This window comes from Myodes glareolus, chromosome 10 (assembly GCF_982192425.1).
Source record: "Myodes glareolus chromosome 10, mMyoGla1.1, whole genome shotgun sequence".
Lineage (NCBI taxonomy): Eukaryota > Metazoa > Chordata > Mammalia > Rodentia > Cricetidae > Myodes > Myodes glareolus.
In genome coordinates this window covers 86,534,763-86,556,382 of record NC_142035.1, presented here as the reverse complement: position 1 = coordinate 86,556,382, position 21,620 = coordinate 86,534,763, and the positions used below count along the sequence as shown (strand labels likewise).

The window sequence follows — 21,620 nt, the reverse complement described above, 5'->3', positions numbered from 1 at the left end:
TGTCTCCTCGCCAGATTGATCCTTCCTCGCTAGCCCTGGAACAACAATAGACCCTGCATACTGCCTACATACCATGCCAGGCAGCTTTCTTCTGGGATCTCAGCTGTTTCTTGTCATGAAACAAGAAACATGAACTGAGAGTCATGTTCACATAAATCTAGGGAGCCCAGGGTTTAAGAGTCTAGATTTATCAGCTGTGAATGAACTCTCAGAGGAGGGTGGGAGCATGGATTCCTAAGTTGAGAGTTCTCTGTCATTTGTGTACTGGAGAGAGCATGTGCAGAGCGGATGCGTCTAGCAGCCTGACTGCTGTGTTAGGCGCGCCTCTAGAAGTGCAATGTTTTCCGTTTGGGGGAGCTGGTCAGAAGCAGGTTCCAGCAGCAAGTTCACTCAGCAGATCCTCACTGAATCCTGTTCTGCTGAGCAACTGCTGCTCCTGAAGCTGGGGAGACAGCAAGGAACAAACCAAGCAAAATACAAGCACTTGGGGGCTTGTGCTCTGTAGGAAGAGATAGGCAACAAGGGAACAAATATGTAGCCCATTAGGCAGAGATGAGCATCAGGAGAAGTGGAACAGTAGTGAACACAGTGCAGTGCCAGGAAGGTGAAGGCAGCACCCATGACGAGGGAGAAGGGACTCCATGTGTGTGGGAGGTGTGACTGGAGCGCAGACAGGTCCGCTCATGCAAGGCTCTGTGCCTTTTATTCTAAGTACGACAGGAAACCACCAGTGGAACGACACAATCCCACTGATGTGTTCTGTTGTGCAGAGGTTGCAGCAGTGGTGCAGTGGAGAGTAACATCATTTGCTCTGATGCATTAGTTAACTTGCTATATTGTGTCTTCCTTTACATGCTTGGACTCACATGCATGTGCAAACATGTGCATGTGCACACTTCTTTGTTTTTAGAAATTCTGAGAATTTAACATTGGTTACGTCTGATCATGTAATAATCAGTTCATATTCCAGTTTTTTCACTTGGCCCAGTAATTGCCTTTGTCTAAGATCACTCTTGGCACTTATTACTCTGGTTGGATCTCTTTACCCTCCTTTATTCTGAAACAGTTTCTTAGGCCATCTATTTTTTTTTTTTATTAAAATCTATCCCTTTAGAGTATGTGTATCTGTGTCTTTGTATATGCACCCATGCTGTGCATTTGTGTGGAGGTCAAGAGAACAGCTTTTGGGAGTGAGTCCTCTCCTTCCACTTTGTGGGTCCCTGGGATTGAACTCAGGACATCAGGCTTGGTGACAAGTGCACTTATCCACTGAGCTGTCTCACCAGGCCCCCTCACCTGTCTTTGTATTTCCTAATGGTGGCATCTTTTTTCAGTGGGGCAGGTGCTCCACTGGACTGTGTTCAGAATAGACTTAAGCATGCATTCTCGAAGGCACCTAGAGTCAGAATGACCGGTAGTGTATCTCAGCCGGAGGCATGTGACGTCAGCCAGGTTCCTCTCTTGAGATAATCCCCATTGGACTTTTTCACTTGTAAAGTCTATTTTCACTCTGGTTGGAGATAGCACTGAATCCATGTGAATAGTAAGTATCTAGTAGTTTCCTAACAGACTGGTTAACCAAAGACTTAAGCCTCCTTGGAAGGTTCCTGGTGCTTATAAAACCAGCTGGGTTTTGAAAGGAGCACTGAAAAAAAAGAAAGAAAGAAAGAAAAAAGAAGAAGAAGAAGAAGAAGAAGAAAAGAAAAAGAGAAAGGAGCACTGTAGAGAGAAGTGCGTTAGGAAGGGTGGAATGAAGCAGAGAGGCCATTACGAAGGCTGCTGTGGTGGTCCAGGCAAGAGATAATGACACATAGTTCTGATGGAGTGGTAGATGCAGAAATGGAGAAAAGTGACCAGTTTTGTTTTGCTTGTATTTTGAAGATTTGGGTGGATTAAATTGAATAATGAGAAAAAGAGGATTGTCAAGGATAAATCTGAAGATGACAAGAGGAATAGGCCTGAAGTAAGAGAACAAGAACCTCTTTGTCCACATCCTCATCTCTTAGGAACTGCAGGGCTCATGCTAACCGTCTTCCGGTGAAGTGTTCCTTGCAGTTGAAGGTTCTCTTGACTTACTAATGGCACAGTCCTCTCCACAAGAATGCCACCTGAAGCCCTGAGTTAGGATTCCAGAGACAGCAAACAAAGTATGATCTTTGGAGAACTGGGGTCATAGGAGACGTCTGTTCCCAGACAGTTCCATCCCTGCTGTAGCTGGTGCTACAGACTTGGCATTCCATACATCCTTCCTAACCTTTGGCCCTGGGAACTGATGCAGGTTTCTAACTGTCAGGCTAACGTGCACCTGGAGTCCTTGCCAGAAACCATGTTTGCCGATACCAAAGACTGTTCCAGTTTTTCCCCAATCCAGGTGTGATAAAGAAGCCAGCAGCTCACTGACTCCCTGTGCCTCGACACACAGTGCTGGGGAGGTGACTCCCTTATACCCTGTGCCTTGGTCTGGGTTCTTTTGTTGAGTCTGCACTTCTCTTTTATAGCCTAGACCTAAAGGTTCCACTCTGGCCAAATCACAAACTGAAAACTTTTACCAGATTTCATCTTAAAGCACAAACATAGTTCTTTGCAGAAATCTAAAGACAAAATAATGCTTTTCTGAAACCACTAAAAATATTGAGAATTTCCTGAGTTAAACCCAGTGGGATACATTTTTTTTTTAAGAGATAATTGACTTCTACTTTTACAGCACCCAACAGCAGCTGTGATTAAATCAACACACGGGGTTCTGTGCTTGCTGCTGGGTAGCATAAGCCTCGACATTAATTAGACAGTAACAGTTGAGAGCCAAGCATTTCCTGGGGATCAATAACCATCTAGAAGGACTTGGTAATACAAGACTCAGCCAGACAGTAATCCTCAGGATGTACCTTGTTGATGCTGTCATTTTCATGGGAAGGGAAGATATGTTTACTAATTATAAATTTTTAACATGCAGTGAAGCTAAAGTTGGTAGAGGCCGCATGTCCTCAGCAATGTCACAGTCAGGCATGTTCCAACTGAAGTTGCTCATGACCTATCGCCAGAGTTAAGCCTTTTGAGCTCCACTCTTTAGGCAAAGACTGACGTTGATGGATGAACTGTCCCTGTATTTTATATTCATTCTGACATTCTTGGAATTTTATATTTAAACTGCTAGTCTAGAGCAATTCTCAAAATTTGGTCTGGAGTCACTGGCGATTTCCAGGGATATATAAAGCAAAATTGTTTACAAAGTAATACTAATGCATCAGGCACCATTCCCACCCTCTTTCCCAGGACTAGATGGGATTTCCAGATACCACATCCCATGTGATATGGTGGATGTTTAGTGCTTCCTTGTGTTCTTAAGTTGTTTTGTTTCAGTGTACTTTCTATGAATCTGTGATTAACGCAGAAGTCCTCAGTGACTTTCAGTACATAGAAATTCCAACACTTGGGCTGGAGAGATAGCTGCTCTTCCAGAGGACCAGGGTTCATTTCCCAGCACCCACATGGCAGCTCACAACTGTCTATAATTACAATTCCAGAAGATCCGACAACCTTACAAAGACATAAAGACATACATGTAGGCAAAACACCAATGGACATAAAATAAGAATAAATTATAAAAAAGAAAGAAATCCTGACACTCAAACACTAGATACTTCTACTGTATTGTATGTAAATATAACATTTGAAAGATGGCACTGGAGAGATACATGGAGATGTGCACACGCACACACATAAACACCAGGGGCAGTTTCCTGCAGAGATAAACGGTTTGACTGGGAAAATGCATTCCCTCAGTGGTGTGGTGGTGGAGGAGGGACTTGGTATCCCTCTTGTCTTTCTGCTTACTCTGTAGTCCTGTGGAAGACTTTCCAGCAGAGTGCCCCGGACATCTTAAAGCAGCGTCCTCCCGCCTGTCCCCTCAGGTCTCCACTCCCTGTCTTCCTAATCTGTGGGTGGATTCTCACCCACACAACAGATTGCACACCGGCGTGCTGAAACACACCTCTCCAAAAACTCTTGATTTATTTTCCCTGTGTTCTTCCCTCCAGATTTTAAGTAGACCTGCCGTGTTTTGGTTTGATGGTACATTCTGTTCTGGGGGCTCCAGATGCGCCCGAGCACTGTAGAGAGCACTGGACTGCCTGTCTTTCCCACCTAGTGAAGGATTTGATGGGGAAGAATACAGCCTCCCACTGGATGGTCTGTTGAGCAGCAAATGCCAGTTGCTACAGAGCATCATTGGCTGCGGCTGTGGCTTCCCCAGTCCCACATGTTAGAAGCTTCTATAAGTCTCTTGCTCCTGGCTCGGGCTTTTCATTTCTGAGCGCTCACTGTACTTTGCCCACGTAAGCAGGAAGTTCAGTTTATTGTATGCTTGTGTTTCCCAATTCTTCCTAAACTCCCCCAGATGGCAGATAATAAACGCCACTCCTGTCATAGTGTGAAATGGCTTTGTCAGTGATTTTTGGCATTGGAGGTGCCAACTCGTTACCTAAGCCATTGATTTGGGCCCAGGCTTTGCTGTGAACTCTGACTTACACGGCTAAATTCTCAATCTAAATTTGTAAATTTAAAGAAAGTCCTTAATGTTTCAATTTCAACTTAAATTGCCAACCCATAAGCTGGGATCTGTGGAGCAGGCAGGATCTGTGCTATTGGTAATTCCTGTTTTCATACACCGATGTGCTGAAGGCTGTCTCTGGGCCGTCAGCTCACTGTCGAAAACACATGTGTGTAATCAAGGTGTGCAAGGTGACACTGAGTTCTTCCTTGTCGTTTTTCTTACCCTTCCTCTCCATCTCACAGGGTGATATCCATGAAGATTTTTGCAGTGTTTGCAGAAAGAGTGGCCAGTTACTGATGTGTGATACGTGTTCCCGCGTGTATCATCTGGATTGCTTAGACCCGCCTCTGAAAACAATTCCCAAGGGCATGTGGATCTGCCCCAGATGTCAGGACCAGGTACTTGGGGTGGGCCAGGGAAGAGACGGACAATGTCGTGGGAATTCCTTCTCTCCCGTTCTGGGAAACAGGTTCTCTTCTCTTTTCTTGGTCATTGTTCTGTAGGTCCCATCCTCCTGGTTCATGGCACAGCGCACATGCAGCAGAGCCTTTGTTCACTCACAGGCTCCCTAAGACGTGAACGCCTCCCTCAATGAGAAATGCCTTCTTCCCTTTTGAAATCCAGACCCTCTGCCCCAAATGGTGGCATATGCCTATAATTCTAGCACTTGAAGGGCTAAGCTTAACGCTTTACAAGTTCAAGAGCAACCTGAGCTACGTAGTAAGACTACCACAAAAAAGAAAGAAAGAAAGAAAGAAAGAAAGAAAGGAAGGAAGGAAGGAAGGAAGGAAGGAAGGAAGGAAGAAAGAAAGAAAGAAAATAGAACAAAAAATAAGTTAAGATCCTTAAAAGCTCATTCTTGGCCGAGTCTGGTTGTGCACACCTTAAGTCCCAGCAGTTGGGAAGCTGAAACTGGTCGATCTCTGAGTTTGAGCCAGCCTGGTATACATAATATCTCACTTTCCAAGTCAAACCAGGGCTACAAAGTGAGATATTGTATCAAAAAAACTAAACCAAAATAAATAAAACCTGATTTCTAAATTTTGGGGGGAAGGGTGGACATGTTTCTTTTGTAATGCTGGGACCCAAACCCAGGGCCTTGTGAATACTATGTAAGCTCTCTATTGAGCTGCATCTTAAGTCTCTGCATTGAGAAAAGATCGCTCTCTCTCTATCTCTCTCTCTCTCTCTCTCTCTCTCGCCCTCTCTCGCCCTCTCTCACCCAGGCTGGCATTGAACGTGTAATTTCCCATAGTGCTGGGCCTACATGTATGACTATGCCTGTCTTGGCCCTCTTACCATCAGCTCCAGTGTAGTCAGGGTGCCCTTCACCTGCTCTCCTCTCGTGCGGCCCTCAGGATTTAGAACTGTATTCACCTACTTGGAGAAGGTGTTTTTGAGGGACATAACAGCCCATGTGAGATCAAGGCAGACTTGCCTGCGGTGACTGCATCGTGCTAGCATCGTACCAGCCTCCAGCTCCATGCTGCTGGCTCTGGCTCTAGAGTGGTTGGAGTTATGTGGTTTTGTTTTCTTGGTTGAATAGATGTTTTTATTTTTGCTTTTGTTTTGAGACGCAGTCTCACTGTATAGCCCTGGCTGAACCTGGAACTCTCTTATGTAAGCCAGGTAGACCTCAGACTCACAGAGATTCACCTGCATCTGCCTCCTGAGTGCTGGGTTTTAAGGTGTACTCTCCCATGTCCCAGGTCATATGGCCTTTTTTATATTTTTATGTATTTTTTATGTGTATCTGTGTTTTATCTGTTTGTATCTGTGCACCATGTAATATGCCTGGTGCTCTGTGCCCTCAGAGACCAAAAGAGGGTGTCAAATATTCTGGGGCTGGAGTTACAGACAATTGTGAGCTGCCATGTGGGTGCTGGAATTTGAACCCAGTATGTCTGGGAGAATAGCCAGTGCACTTAACCACTTAGCCATCTCTCTAGCTCCTCACATGACTTTGAAAAAGATACAGGGATGCTTCCAGGTCTCTACCTTTTCCTTGACTTTGGGCAATCTATCCACAAGCCTCCCTGGGTCTTGTCTACTGGTGCTTGCTATTACCTTGGTTCTCAAGGGAGAATTCTAAATTCTTTTCAGATGCTGAAGAAGGAAGAAGCAATTCCATGGCCTGGAACTTTAGCCATTGTTCATTCTTATATTGCCTACAAAGCAGGTAAGGTCTGCCTTTTCAGAAGGTAATGTTGGTTTTGTTTTGTTAAAGGAAAATAAAAATGTTTTATTGAGTGAAGTTGAAGGTGTTTGAACCGCCTTTTCAGACAGAAACTGTGAAGTGTGGTTCCGTGTCTGTGTAAAACCTGGCCCAATCTACCAAGGCCAGCAAACACTGTCCTGGCTGTGTGACTGAGGGGCACTTTCAGGGTGGGTGTCTGGTGAACACCTGAACCAGGTAAGCTTTTCAAAGAATTGATTGTTTAAAACCTATTTTCTCCCCCAGCAAAAGAAGAGGAGAAGCAGAAGCTACTTAAGTGGAGTTCAGACTTAAAACAGGAGCGAGAACAACTGGAGCAGAAGGTGAAAGAGCTCAGCAGTTCTATAAGTGTAAGCCACATTCCTTTCTCAGTGCTGTGTACTGCTCAGGAGCCATGGCCACACGGCTGAGTGTCCTGTGGCTGCTGTCTGAGAGGTTCTCAGTCTCGATGAGTAGGGCTGCACCGTTGGAGCACCACCCAGGGCCTGTGCATTTTTGATTGCTTAGGAGGAACGTAGAGCCTCTCCTGACCCTGAGCAGACCTGGGCCCCTTGAGTGACTCTTTTAGAGACCTAATTTACTGGACTAAGGGAAGGACTACTAGCTGGTAACCCAAAATGACCAAACCAAGCCAAAACTACCTGGTTCACTGACCAGAGTCTTTTGACCTTGGGTCTCAGGACTCTTAAACATGACTGCCATCCAGGCCCTACCTCTAAATTATGAGTGAGTAAATAATCTTCCAGAGACCTCAAATCAATTCCTTGTGTCTCTCACCACCTATGAATGGGGCAGAAACACACTTCAGGGCAGTTTCTGTGGTGAATTTATCATAGTATCTTTATAAGTTCTAGTGTCCAATAGAGTTGGCTTTCACCCTACCCATTGACCCCCAGCCTTTCATGTACTCCTTTGATAATGTCTGCCCATAACAGGTGGAACAGCATAAGTTGTGGGGTGCACACCAGTGCACAGGGGTTGGTTTGTGGGGTCACTGGGCCCAAGCAGCTGAGTGTTCATCTTTGTGATTGGCTGCAGAAATGTATGGAGATGAAGAACAGCATCCTGGCCCGACAGAAGGAGATGCGCAGCTCCCTGGACAAGGTGAAGCAGCTCATCCGCCTCATCCATGGCATCGACCTCTCCAAACCTGTAGACTCTGAGGCCACCGTGGGGGCCCTCTCCAATGGCCCAGACTGCACCCCTCCTACCAACGCCGCCTCCACACCCATCCCCTCCCCCGCCCCCTCCTCGCAGAGCTGCACAGCGAACTGTAGCCAGGGGGAAGAGACTAAATAACAGAGCCCTCGAGGAGATGCCACAGTCTCAGTGGTGAGGAGACTCTAGAGAAGCAAAGCCGGATTTCTTCTGGAAAGTACAGAATTCTTTTGGTTCTTTGGTTCCAGAGAGAGAGAAGATGCTTGTGCCAGGTGGCACCGAGTTTGCCAATTGATTCTTATTCTGTGTGTACATGCAAAGACTGGACCATGTTACATGAAACAGTGCCAGCTGGGGGTTCTTTGCCAGCACCATGCCAAGTGAAATAATATATTTACTCTCTCTATTATACACCAGTGTGTGCCTGCAGCAGCCTCCACAGCCACAGTGGGTTTCTTTTTGTTTTGTTGGGTGGGGAGCAGGGACGGGCAGAGGGAGGAGAGCAGGTTTCAGATCCTTACTGGGAGCCATTTGTTTAGGTAGAAAAGACAAGTCCAAAGAGTGTGTGGGCTTTCCTGTTCCTAAACTTTCACTACCATAAAACCAAAAAAAAAAAAAAGAAGAAGAAAAAAAGAAGAAAAAAAACGGAAATAGGTTTAACTAACCCAGTGCCCAGAGGAGGGCCAGGGAAGGCTTGGGGGGGAACAGGGGTGGGAAAGTATATGACATAAGCAGTATTTAATGTTTCTGGAGTGGACCTAGTACCAGGAGAGCCTAGGTCCCCTCCCCAGCTCTGCTCTCTCCCACAGCCTCCAGCAGCCTCTTCTTCCCTCTGCTCAGTGTAGTGCACAGCCCCACGTGGTCCCCAGGCCTTGCTGAAGCAGGGAAGGGAAGGTATGTGTGGTCCAGGAGGGAGAAAGGCGGATCAAAGGTTTTACTTGAAAACAAGCTCCATCCTTTTTCTATATTTATAAGAAGAGAAGGTTCTGAGCAGAGCAGCATGATCCAGGTGTGTGGCGCGACCAGGTGTGTGTGAGTGGAGACGACCCTTTTCTCTTCTTCGAGTTTTTGTTTCTGTTCTTGTTTTGTTTAAACAACATTTTATTTCATTGTTTATTTTATCTTTTTTGTTTTTGTTTTGTAACAAGAACTAAAATAAGGAATAAAGCAGCTGTTCCCAGGCTGACGTCCTGTTAAGGTAGCAAGACCTTGCATGGTAGAGTAGACGTCATAGTGTCAGTGAGGTCAGTGAGTCTTCGTGGGTCCTGTGTCATCGTCCGGCACTGTTTTTGCTTTTGGTTTTGGTTTTTTGGGTTTGTTTGTTTGTTTGTTTGGTGTTTTTTGTTTGGTTTGTTTTTTTTATGCAAGGGCAAAAAAAATCTTTGTACCTGGGGAAAACAACAGCAACTTTCTTTTTTTAATTAAAAAGGAAAATAAAAGATATTGAGGTCTTCCTAGTGTTACTTAAATTAAGATCAAGGTAAGAAACATTGTAAAAAATTACAAAAGTGCTATTTGTTTCCTAAAAACAGTGATTTATATTAAAAAAGGTGTCAGAACTGGAGAAAATGCCGTGTAGTTATAATTTTTTAGCGCAGAACCTGCAATGACATTTTGCTGTGTTTGTGTCTCTAAACTGGTGGGCTAATCTTCAGAGTGGCAGGTCCTCCCACCTCCTTTCTCCTCAGACTGTGCTGTCTTTTTGGTACAGGGATCACATCTCCTGTTTGAAGCCAGAATGGAGTGTGCATGGTGTGAGGGCTTCCCACGGTCTGGGACCTTGCTGAAGTGCAGGCTGGTGCCCACCTAAGACCTCCCTTGGTGCTGCTCTCAGTCTTTCAGCCACCAGCATTACGTATGCCTCGGGGGCACGTTTGGGGGCCTGACCAGTGGGGTGGGGTGCAGGCTGCTGCATCAGAATTAAGGGAGGAGATGTCTTGAGGGTCCGTATGTCTCCGGGAGCCTAGGTGGCCTTCAAGCCCATCTTGCATTGAAGAGAGAAGACTTAAGCCCCAGCTGTCCTCTGCCTACTGGCACCAGGGTCAGAATTCACTCCATTCCACCCACCCACATGCTTCCTGGGTGTCCCTGGGCTAGAATCACTACACTTGCCTTTTTTGGCCTATTGCCTTTTCTTCCTGGAAAACTGGGGTTCTGCAAGACTCTTAGTCGTCTCCCCTACAGTACCCTGGGGAAAGTAATTGAGATACCTGTTGCCACTGGGAACCTGTACGTGTCCTTGAGTGAAGGGACAGAGACCTAGGCTCTGCCCTCAGGCCCACAAGCAGTATCTCTCTGGGGCCCACTAGGCCCCCAAAGTCTAGGAATAGCAGGGAAAGGCCCCTTTGCTTCTTCCTTGCCCAGTTAGGTCCAGGAAGACAGAGCTGGATCCTGACAGTAACTGCAGCAGACAAGGGGTGCTTCTGAGAGTGCGCAAGGCCCATCCACACCAGCCATCCGTTCCTCTCCCCAGTATTTGAAAAGAGGTGCCCTAGTTTGGCCATGCAGGCCTCTGACTTCAGATTGACTGAGGGAAGTAGAAAAGAACCCTCTTTTCTTATTCAGAAGCTAAGGTGCTAAGTCTAGTTGGAGATGCCTGGACTAGTTGGAGGAATCTTTGGCAGAAGATCAGAGACCAGCAGCAGGCTGATGCCCTGTTTTGGCTCCCCCAACCTCCCAACCCCCTTTTGAACTTGTCTGGGCCCATAGGATAGGACTTGGCACACAGTTCCTACCTGTGATGGGAAGAGGTTGAGAAGCCATCATCAGCCACTACCGGCCTTTGCCCCAGAAGAGCTGCTTGCTGGTGACCGTGCAGGAGTTGAGCAGCATAGGTTCCTTCTGATGACTGGGAGTGAGCTGCTTGCGTTGACGCAGGCCCTACACCTCCATCTACATGCCCTTCCCTGTGTCAGCACAGCTCCTTGTCCTCTGTGGCCGTCCGGGATCCTTCATCTTCCCTTCCCCTACCTGCACAGCCACAAGTGTGAGACCCGCTGGCTTGGTGGTTGCTTTGGAGGGCCCAGGCCTGGGAGTCCCTTTGTCCCCCAGACTAGGCTGGCAGGTGCAGGCTGTAGCAGTCGCCTTTCTCTTTCTGATCCTGCTGTCTTGCCTTCCCCTGCTGACTTCACCATTTCTCATCTCTTCCTTCCTTATGTGTCTGCTGATGGCACCCTTCAGGGAAGACTCCACTGGAGGCCATCCCTGAATGAACTTCCCTATGTTGGGCCTGTCTCTGGAGCCAACGGCAACCACCAGGCAGCCTCCAGCTGGCCCCCGTCTTGGTGATTGGTATCCTATAGGGCCCCCTCTCTGGCTGCTGCTGCTTCCTGTCTGAAGCCCAACAGGCAGTGTTAAGGGTCATGTGTGCCCAGCTCTGACCCAGGGTTTCCAGCTGTCTATCTGCATGTACAGCTGCCTCTCCGCCACCTTCCTCTTAGGGCTATTGGAGCCTTCTTGACTCTCACCACCAGCCCCCCACCCCAGCTCACACCCTTTAAGTGGTCTCTTCCGTTAGGCCCTTCTTACCTAACTAAAGGGCTGAACTTTGAGGACATTCCTTCAGGGAGCAGGAGTCGAATAGTCACTGGGTTCTCCAGAGCCCATGGCTTCTGTTGAATGCAGGCGACTTTGCTCTGTGTAAGTGATTGTGGACCTCGTCCCACCCCTCATCCAATCACCCTTGGCAGAAAACAGGAGTCTCGGCCTATGCTCCTGTCAGCTCCTCCCCAAGGAAGATGGGTGACCTCTGGAAAGATTCTGCTGACCCTCCCCAAGGAGTGAAGAGTTCCGAGAGCCAGGGTGGCACTCTTTAGCAATTCCACATTGGCAGTCTTGGCCCCTGCACCCCTCTCCAGTGTCCTCGCTCTTAGCCCAGGGTGAGTTGCAGTCAGCTGGGTGGGCTGAGCAGACCAGAAGTCAGCAGCTCTGAGACAGAGCCAGACAGACCCAGTCAGTCCTGTCTGTGTCCATGCCCTTTGTGATTTCAGTCTTGGTAGAATTTGTATTTGGAGTTTTGTGCTTCAAACTTTCTGTTTTGTTTGTTTGGTTTTTGTTTTGAGGGGGTGGGGGGTACAGAGCAGCCGATCAATTTGTATTTATTTATTTTAACATTTTACTAAATAAAGCCAAATAAAGCCTCTCAGCCTCTTGGTGTTGAGTTTGGGGCTAGGGTGGGAAAGCGTGGGTTAGATATCCGTGTCTAGTCTGTGGCCTTGGAGGTTCAGACTGTCCTCTACTCCCGATGCCCACTGATGCCCACCGATGCCCTTGATTCCCCAGCCAGAGTATACAAAGTGGTTTTTAAAACTTTACTGTGGTATGAAAGAATTGACTCAGGGGTTAGACCTAGGTTTGGCTCCCAGCAGTTACATGGTGGCTCACAGCTACCTATAACTCCAGTTCCAGGGGATCTAAAGCCCTCTTGTACATACATATAGGCAGGACAGTCACACATAAAAAGAAAACCCCAATTAATTTTTTTATTATGAAAGGGGATTGGGGGAACTAGCCCCAAACCAGCTGAGGCAAAGAAGGATTGAACCCCAATGGTGGAACAGCAACAAGGGAAAAATGAGGAACCCCCACAGATGCTCCACCCCAGCCCCTCTGACAAACCTTAAAATAACTTAAATAGCAGTAAAGGTGGGCATCCACCAGGGTTCTCCAGTGTCTGCAGGGAGTGTGTGTGAGAGCCCAGGGCAGCTCAGCAAGCTCAGGCCCGGCTCTGGGACGGCTGCAGGGCAGTGAGGTATTTGAGGGCTGCAGCCCCATAGCGCCGTGACAAGCCCTGGTGGAACTCCTCCTTGAAGGCCTGGAGACAGTCCCGATAGGTGGGGCTGGAGCGGAAGCGGGAGATGTCCAGACTTGGAGCGTGGGGCAAGTGGATGGAGAAGGCCTCAGGCAGCACCAGAAGTTCGTATTCCTGGAAGAGTGGGGACAGAAGCCAGGGCTGATCTAGGGAGGAGCAAATGAGGGCTCAAATGCCAACTTGTGCCATGGCCCACCAGGAAGGGGTAGATCACAGCCAGGGCAACAAAGGCACCCTCCTCACCTGTGCATCCAGCTCTATGATGTGGGCCACCTTGTTCCAGCCGAAGCCCACAAAGCGAGGATCGTAGCGGGGACAGTCACGGGGTACCACCACATAGGGCTCATAGTCAGCTGCCCATTGCACACGGTATGGTGCCTGGGCCTCCCGCCAGCGGGCATAGTCTGTGGGCGCATGACCCTGTGGCCACTCATGGTACCTGTGTAACAGCATCAGGTGGGAGCAGGGCTGAGGCTAGGAGTGTGTGAGTAGAGTGTGCGTGTGCATGTGTGTTGCACCAGCATGGGAACAGTGGGGGAGAACATGGTCTCTCTTACCTAAAGGTGTGGAGGGAGCCTGCGTCTAGTAAAGTCAACAGCTCTGCCTTGGAGTTAGGGAAGCTGAAGCGGTAATGTAGGGTCTCAAATGCAGGCACCACCAAAGCAACCTTCTGCTTCAGACTGCTCAGCTCCAGCTGTTCAATAGAGGCCCTGGGGAGGAGCAGGTGGGAAGTAGGAACACTTAGCCCATGGGTCTCACTCCTGCTGAGCCGCAGCCTCTTCCTCCTAGGTAGCCTTTCCAGCCTATCCAAAAGGTGGCGCACGCCTTCAATCCCAGCATTCGGGAGGCAGAGGCAGGCGGATCTCTGTGAGTTCAAGGCCAGCCTGGTCTAGCTAGTTCCAGAGCTAGTTCCAGGACAGGCTCCAAGGCTACAGAGAAACCCTGTCTCAAAAAATACAAAACCAAACAAACAGATAGCCTTGCCATACAGGAAACTGCTGTTTGAAGTAACGCATTGCTTCCCTGACTCGGGGGCCCAAACAAAAGGTCCAAGACAAGCCCCATCTTGCAGAAGCCATTGAGCCCCAGAAATAAACAGGGACACGACAATCCAAGATCCCCTGACCCTGACAGTGTGTACCCCAAATGCTGCCCCTCTCCTACCCTTCAGGCCCACCTGAGGTAGTCATAGAGGGAGTAGGCAGGTAAGAAGTCAATGTCACTGAGGAAGACGTAGGATGTGAGAGCCTGGGCCAGGGCCACATTGCGGAGCTGGTTGACCGGATAGAGGGGGCCCTCCCGGTACACTACATGGTAGGCTACGTCCTTCCTTGCAGAGAGCACTGGCGAAGTTCCCACGAAGTGCAGGAACTGCTGAGCCTCTGCATCTGTCAGGTACAAGGCCAGGCTCATGGGGCCTGGCCAGTGCCTGCACAGGGCTTCCAGCATCTGCAGCCTGGGGTGACGGGGGTGGTCAGGCCAGAGTGCCTGCACAGGGCTGCACAGGGCTTCCAGCCCTGCTCGGGCCCCTCATGCACAGAAGCACAGGACGGCTAGAAATCCTCCCCCAAGTTAACTGCTGCAGAGCCCCCTCCCGTGACTAAGCACCTTATAATCATATAGAGCTGGTCTCTTTTAATCCTTACAATCCCCAGGGGGGTGCATCCACATTTGACAGCCGCCTGAAATGTTGAGGCTTATGGTCCCCAACACCCAGGGACGGTTCTAGGTGCTAGAAAGACTTCCAAAGCCCAAGCTTTTTCCATCATATCCAATGTCTCCAACTTCTGGGGCTCTTCCAGGGACCAGTAGCTTACTACCACACCCCTCGGGTCTCTCAAATCCCTTCTCAGCCTATGCCATGCTATCCGGATCTGCCCTCCACACCCTCACCGGTCCATAGAGAGCTGGGCCACCAAGGTGACATCGTGGGGCCGGGGAGGTGGTGGCCGGTGGGGCAGGAAGGTGATATGCACCCGATGCACAGTGAGCTGCTGTTGCCGGAACTCAAAGCAGGGCTCTGCCTCATCCAGCTGTGCCATGGCCTGTTGCAACTGTGCAGGGTCCAGGGAAAGAATGAACAGGGCTGGTCCAGAACAGCATGCCGTTCAGCCAAAGACCACTTGAGTACAGAGGGGCAAGACCTCCCAAAGGCAAAGTGGTATGACCCCTCTCACCTGCTCGGCTTCGGGAGGGAGCTGGCTGGGGCAGCCAAAGAGCTCTCTCCGCAGCAGTTTCCCATCATATCCAAGGAAGGTCAAGTGCAGGTTTCGGAAGAATTCTGCATGCTTGTTCTTCACGCGAAGCTTCTTTGGTGAATTCCAGTGGATCACCTGCGTTCCAGATGAGCAGCAGGGATTTAGAATAGGGAGGGAGCAACAGTCCCCCATCCTGCCGTCTCCACTCACTTTGAGGTCAGCTGCTTCCAAGTAGCAGCGCTCAGCCAGGGTGTGGTCTGACAGCTGCACGTTCCAGACACAGGGCAGGGGATGCACCAGCTCAGGATGCTCCTTAATGACAGCATTGAAAACATCCTACACAGTGACAGACACAACATCTCAGCCCCCAGCCTGCCCCTCAGCTCTGTTCCCACAAAGAATCCTCCAGACCTGGTCAGCCAGAGACGTGGCCTGTAGAGTAAGGAGCTCCCGTTTGGCCATCAGCTTCCACATCTGCTCCCAGCCAGATTGCCGGAGCCTGTCCAGCCGCAGCAGAATCACACCTGCCAACAGGGATATTCAGATCCCAAATCTTTTGAAATATTTGTTTTGCAGTACTCACAGGGAGCCCAAACCCTCATCCATCCGAGAAGATCATCATCGGACCCTTTCTGAATTTCATTTTGAGGGACTGGAGAGATGGATCCGTGTTTACGAAACGTGTTGCTTTTGCAGAGGACACAGATTCAATTGCCAGAACCCACATGGTGATTCGGAACTCCCCTAACTCCAGTTTCAGAGGATATCATGCCTCCACTGGGTCAGGCATGCACACAGTGCAAACACATACATGCTGACAAAACTCTCATACACAGAAAACAAATTTTCAAAACAATTATTATTTTCAAATAAGGTCTCACTAAGCTTCTCAGCTGGTCTTATACTTGCAATCTTCCTGCCTCAGCCTCCCAAAAACCTGGGATTACCAGCAACAATAGTCAGCACCACACCAGGCTGCAAGGTTTACCTGGTACAGGTGATCTGACCAACAACAGAAGGCATGCACTATGGACGGTGCATGAGCATGTGAGGTAAAAGTCACCGTCTGGGCCGGGTATGAGTCTTAGTCGTAGCGCTTGCCTATCGTGCGTGAAGCCCTGGTTTAGAGTCCAGTACGGCATAAACCAGGTAGCACATATCTGTAACCCCAGCACCAGGGAGATAGAGCTAGGAGGATCATCCTCGGATACATGAGTTCAAAGCCAGACTGGATTACATGAGTCCTAGTCAAAAAAAAAAAAAAACAAAACAAAAAAAACTAATCTACAACCTAGTATCTTTCCTATGCTTTTTCCATTTTCAGCCACACAGATGGTCGCCATTGTATTACAGTTGCCTGCCTGTCAATAGCACTCTCAGTTCAGTACCATGCCTGTCCTTCCCAGACCACACCACAGCCTAGAGAAGAGTGAGCTACTCCATCTCTGTGTGTGTAAATACACCCTCTGTGTGTGTAAACACACCCCCTGGTGTTTGTATAGCAATGAAATTGCTAACACAGGACTGTTTTCTGAGGGTTCCGACATAGTCACCCATAATTCCCTTGGGTAGAGGAGAAGAAGAGCCCTTCCGGGCCATCCTCTCGAAAGGGCCATCCTCTCACAGCTGGTAACGGCAGGACTATCTTAACTCTTTCCATGATATAGACAAGAAAACGGAGTCTTAAAGGAAACAATGAGTTGGCCACAGTCATTTGGTACAAACACACAAAGTGGGAAGGTTCTCTTCATCCAGTGTCCTGTGCACAGCACCGGCAGAGTTCTTGGGGGCTTCCTAGCCTTCTGTGCCCATTCCACCACTGAGGCCCAGCAGCCCACCCTATCCTGCTTCCCTCACCACTGCCCCCACCTGTGTTAAATCCCCTGCCCAAGGCAGGCCAAGGCTTATGGTTCTTCCAGAGGTTGCCCAGGTACCAGTCGCTCTGGTTCTCCACGAGACCGATCACCTGCTTGTCTGGGAGGGGAGGGCAGGAGGGAGCTGCCTGGGGATGTGGGCTCAGGGCTAGTACACAAGAGGGGCCTGGGCAAGTTGAGGAAGGGGCAGGCCAGGGCGAGGTAGGGCGGGGCGGGGCGGGGCAGGCCAACAGGCGCCTCACCAGAAAAGTGAGCGAAGAGTGCCCATAGCTCAGCAATATCCGAGGAGAAAGTGACGTCAGTGTCCAGAACAACGACTCGGGCCAGGCTGAGAGGCAGGATGCTGGGAAGCACTAACTTCATTAGCCCATAGAGGCCAGAGTAGTGCTTGTTGGGGATCCAGGAGATCAGCGGCTGGGGGATCGGGGGAGAACATACTAAGTGGCACAGTGGGAACCAGCCATGGTCCCCCAAAAAGGTGAAAGATTTGGGTTCCAGGAGGTTTGGTAGGACAGGGCCTCTCCTCTCTGGCCACTCACTGCTGGGGTAAGGAGAGAATGGACCTAGCTGGGCAGGAGAGGGGTGGCAGGGAGGCGGGGGTGGGGGGAGCGGACTCCTGCCTTGAGCTCTTCAGCATCATAGAATCGGATCGCCACAGCTGGCACCATCCATGTTCGGAAGTGTGTCTCCAGGATGCTTCTGGCTACAGCATCAGTCACCAGGTGAAGGTGCAGCGGATTTTTCCTTTTGGGTGGAAAGAGTCAACCTGGTAAGGTTGTGCAGAAACAATAGAGGATTCTCTCCAGAGGAGGAGGCTGTGTCTCCTACAAGGAGTTCCTGAGGGTGTTCTGATACCCTGCCTTCAGCCCTCCCGCACCACCCTCAGGAAGGGGATTTCAGATTCCTCGGATGAGGAAACAAACTCAGAAAAGTGGTGTGGATTGTTTCTTTGTGGGAGGGTTCCTGAACCTCATCCATGGGCCCATCTGTACCTGTAGAATAGCACGGACTTCACAAGGGTGATGACCTCTCGGCTGGAGTTGTGTCCGGCACACACAATGGCCACATGCAACAGCTGGGAGGAAACACCTAGGTCAGAAGTGGTCCCCAGCGTCTACCGGCCAGCGGAGCCAGACTGGTCAAGAACGGTGAATCTCCTACCAGACATCAGAACTAGGGAAAGGGTTGCTTAGAGGCAACGCCTCAATTTCACAAGTGGAGAAACTGAAGAGTGAAGGGGGCGTGCATTCTAAGCGTCCTCAGGTGTCCCAGCTTGGTGGCCAGATGTCAGGTGCTTTGATTCTTATAGATGCCCAGAGGGCTGGGCTGGGGCCAGGAACCCTGGGGGTGGCAACCACCAGAGGCCACGCGCACCTACCTCGCACTTGGGTGGCAGTAGAGGCTGCAGATTGGAGGTGGAGCGATTGCGGCTCCCGTACGGGTCTCCATCGAGGGTGGCAGCTGCCTGTAGTCCGTCTGAAAGGACACGTGGCATGAGCAGGCAGAGGGCACACTAGGTCCCCACCTCGCCTGCCCAGCTCGCGGCGCTCACACTCGGGGTCCCGGCCGAACAGGAAGAAACCAACCACTACCACCACCAGCAGCAGCAGCGTGGCCGCCCCCAGTGCCCGGCGGCGCCCTCGGGGCAGCATGGCTGTCGGAGGGACTCAGGGCGGGGCGCGACCCCGGGCAGCGGGCTCCATCACGGACCCTGCGGACCAAGACCAGAGGAGGATCAGCCCTGGGCTGCGGGGCCCGACGGCAGCTCTCCCTGCCCGGGCTTAGCCGCCTGTCTCACCTGCTTCAGAGGCTCCAAGAAGGCCTTGTTTCTCCTGCGACCGCCCGGTAGCGGGGACAGGGGCAGAGCTGCGAGTCAGCCCCGCCCCCAACCTGGGCTCAGGTTTCACCTTAGCTTGTCCGGACTGGAAGGGGCGGGGAGACCCTGGCAGGGTTCCGCCCTTGCCCCTGTACTGGACAGCTCCGAAAACGGCCAGGAACCTATAACCCTCTTTTGCACCAAGGCACGAGAGGGCTGAAGGCCACTGGAACAGCTATCCAGGATGGCCCTGTGCCCGCTACCTGAACCCTCCTGGCTCTGGGACCCCATCCCTCCCCTTAAGGGGAAGGACCGGTGACCCGGAGCTCAGGATCAAAGGATTGGCCCGGTCACCGCGGGAGTCCAGGCAGGGGGCGGGGAGCAGGCGGTAATAGGAATGTCCGGAGACACCTGCTCAGGTCGGGGACTGGAGGCTGGGCCTGCTAGGGACACCTGTAGGCTGAGCGTCCTCCCTGGCCCTTAGTCCAGGTGGACCAGCCCGGCCTTGCAGCGGACTGGAAAACATGGGCACTGCGCCCTTTTGAAGGCGCCTCCCCTCCTGCACAAGAGCTGGCAGAGGTCCTCAATGCCGCCTGGGCAGGGCCGTGAATTTCCCCCGCCCTTGCCTAGAGTGCGTTAATGGTGCCAGGCTCCAAGGCCTGGATCCCTTCCTCTTCTCTCCTCCACCCTTCAGCAGGCCTCTGGCCCTATAGAGGTGCGGGGACCTCTGGGCTGTGAAAGAGAACTGCCATGGTCGGTTGAACACGTACTGTACTAAGTGCCAGGCCTGAGCTAAGTATTTGCCAAGCCTTCACTCAGTTAATCCTCACACCACCCGGAGGACACAAGATGAGATTGTCCCTGAGAGTGACAGGAACCTGCAGCCTTCGGCCATTGGCTGTGGCAGGCAGCTTTCTGCGCCTGCACAGACTCCTCGTTGTGACTGCTTTCTCAGTCCTCCCTCCGGGTCTTTCACCTCGGGACCTGCCCCTGCCCTTCCTTCCCCCGGAATGTAGATTTCTCCGCATCTCTTGCTTATCTTGCCAGCTCAAGGGAAGCTGAAGTTGCCTGTTCTGTGGATCACCCCCAACCCCCCCCCCATTCCAGGTATTCAGTTTGTACAGAAACTGAACCTGCGCTCCAAGGACTCCTCACCAGGATCACACGCTGGATCTTTAGCCCAAGATCAGCTGTATAAAATGAGGCAGACCCATAAACAGCAGCCTGGGGCTGGCTCCTCCCCTGGGTTATCTGAATGCCTTTCTCTGGGAGATGGGGGATCAGCCTGTGGGCCTTTGGAGGTTGCTATGGAAACCGAAAACTGCCTCTTGTACATTAAGAGAAAACTCTTGTGTCCAGGCTTTGAATTCCAGTACTTCACCCTCATTGTCAGCCTAGAGCGAAGTTTGGGGTGGTGGGTGGGGGGGTGGAAGTGGAAGGGTCCCTCCCCTTAACCCTCAACAGAGAGGCTGTGGGAGCTCCAAGTGTGCAGGAGCAGATAGGGTCACAGGCAGAGCCTAGACCAAGCTAAGTCTTCCATAGAGATGTAGTTAGTGGACACATTGATTCGCCTCTCATCATGGTGACCCTGTCTCAACCTCAGCACTATGGACAGGGAAATGAATGGAAGTGTCTGCTGGACCCTCAAGAAGCCCTTCTGGAGCCTTCGGAGGAAAGGGAGCCGCAAGTGAGTCTAGTCCCCTGGAGCTGAGCTTCCATTTGTGAACTTGGATCTGTCCAGCATCCTCCCTGGGTCTCTGGTGTCCTCATCTGTGTCTGTCCAACTGGTCTTTCTTCTCCTGTGACTTGGGACAGACTAAAGGAGAGAGGATCCAGACCAATTTCTCCAGAGGCCTTTGCAGCCCAGCCTTGCTGCCAGGTCCAGGCAGGAATCCAACAGGGAGGGGCCTCCTTCCAGGCTGCCAAGCGTGCACACGCCTCAGCTCTAATCAGGCTCCAGATCTAGAGGGGAAATTCAGGCATCCCTGCCGCTGCAGGCCTGACAGGGCCCAGCCCCCTGCACGGGAAAGACACTTCACTGAATGGATATGAAGTGAAGGTGGTGTACCACTGCCCTCAGGGCCTCTCCTTCCTCCCCAGAAATAAAGACCATCGGATAAAATCTTGCACACTTGTATTCGCCTGCATGTGCACACAAGTACAAACACACACACATACTGCAGCTGCAGCAGAGGGCTGCAGAGGAATGGCCCAAAATGCAGTAAAGTCACTGAGTTCCTGAGCCTAGATTTTAGCCAGGCCTGTCTCATCATGTCACGGCTCATGCTGAGCTACAGTGCTGTCAAAGCATTGGTCAGGGCCTCGCTGTGCTATCGGGGACAAGGAGTTGGGCCTCCTTGGGCCTCATCTGTGGGCAAGCATTCCTATCAATCTGACGAGGTTGATGTATTAGTTGCTTTTCTCATGACTGTGACAAAATCAACCCTTGGCAGAAGCAAGCTTAAGGGGGAATTTATTTAGGCTCACAGCTTGAGGGTATAATCCATCATAGTGGGCAGCAGCGGTTTCGGGAGCCCGAGGTTGCCGGCCGTGCTGTATCCACAGTCAGGAGATGGAGAAAATGCATGCTGGTGCCCAGGTTGCTTTCTCTTTTGTTCAGTTCAGGACTCCAACACAGAGAATGAGGAGACAAACATCCAGGCTGGGTTCTCTCAACTGCAGGCACACTCATGGACACACTCAGAGGTATGTTTCTACATGATTCTAAACCCACCAAGTGGACAGTGAAGATGGACCACGCGAAACCACCAACAGGGTGAGGAGCATGTGGGGCACTCGGGATGGGTGAGGAGCCACTTCCACGGTGCCCATACCACGGACTCCTCTGAGGTTCAGAGCACCTCTCCCTGGGATGGGTGAGGAGCCACTTCCACGGTGCCCATACCACGGACTCCTCTGAGGTTCAGAGCACCTCTCCCTGGGATGGGTGAGGAGCCACTTCCACGGTGCCCATACCACGGACTCCTCTGAGGTTCA

At 50.8% G+C, this 21,620-nt stretch overlaps 2 protein-coding genes across 25 annotated transcripts in view; one reads left to right on the top strand and one right to left on the bottom strand.

Moving 5' to 3' along the window:
- Positions 1-12,069, top strand: part of Phf21a (PHD finger protein 21A) — a 165,772-nt gene extending 153,703 nt beyond the window's left edge. For all 21 annotated transcript variants that reach the window (XM_085696618.2, XM_085696613.2, XM_087911380.1 and 18 more), the window contains 4 exons: positions 4,795-4,950; positions 6,656-6,731; positions 7,014-7,117; positions 7,806-12,069. In XM_085696618.2, coding sequence (XP_085552744.1) covers positions 4,795-4,950; positions 6,656-6,731; positions 7,014-7,117; positions 7,806-8,066 — 597 coding nt within the window. In that variant the 3' untranslated portion in view covers positions 8,067-12,069. The remainder of the gene's footprint in view (positions 1-4,794; positions 4,951-6,655; positions 6,732-7,013; positions 7,118-7,805) is intronic.
- A 311-nt stretch (positions 12,070-12,380) lies between these two features.
- Large2 (LARGE xylosyl- and glucuronyltransferase 2) lies at positions 12,381-19,215 on the bottom strand. Of its 4 annotated transcripts, none has more exons than XM_048428359.3 (15): positions 18,606-19,211; positions 18,360-18,518; positions 18,186-18,283; positions 17,800-17,882; positions 17,428-17,551; positions 17,050-17,221; positions 16,803-16,907; positions 15,345-15,457; positions 15,144-15,245; positions 14,913-15,068; positions 14,629-14,789; positions 13,913-14,191; positions 13,293-13,445; positions 12,979-13,174; positions 12,381-12,849 (listed from the first exon to the last, which is right to left on the bottom strand). In XM_048428359.3, exons 2-15 carry the CDS (start codon positions 18,457-18,459, stop codon positions 12,640-12,642), a joined length of 2,052 nt encoding a protein of 683 aa, XP_048284316.1. In that variant the 5' UTR covers positions 18,460-18,518; positions 18,606-19,211; the 3' UTR covers positions 12,381-12,639. The 4 variants fall into 4 exon arrangements, with proteins under 4 accessions (XP_048284316.1, XP_048284315.1, XP_048284317.1 ...); XM_048428358.3 differs by having other exon boundaries at positions 15,144-15,269; positions 18,606-19,206; XM_048428360.3 differs by lacking the exon at positions 13,913-14,191 and having other exon boundaries at positions 15,144-15,269; positions 18,606-19,215.
- Positions 19,216-21,620: the final 2,405 nt, after the last annotated feature.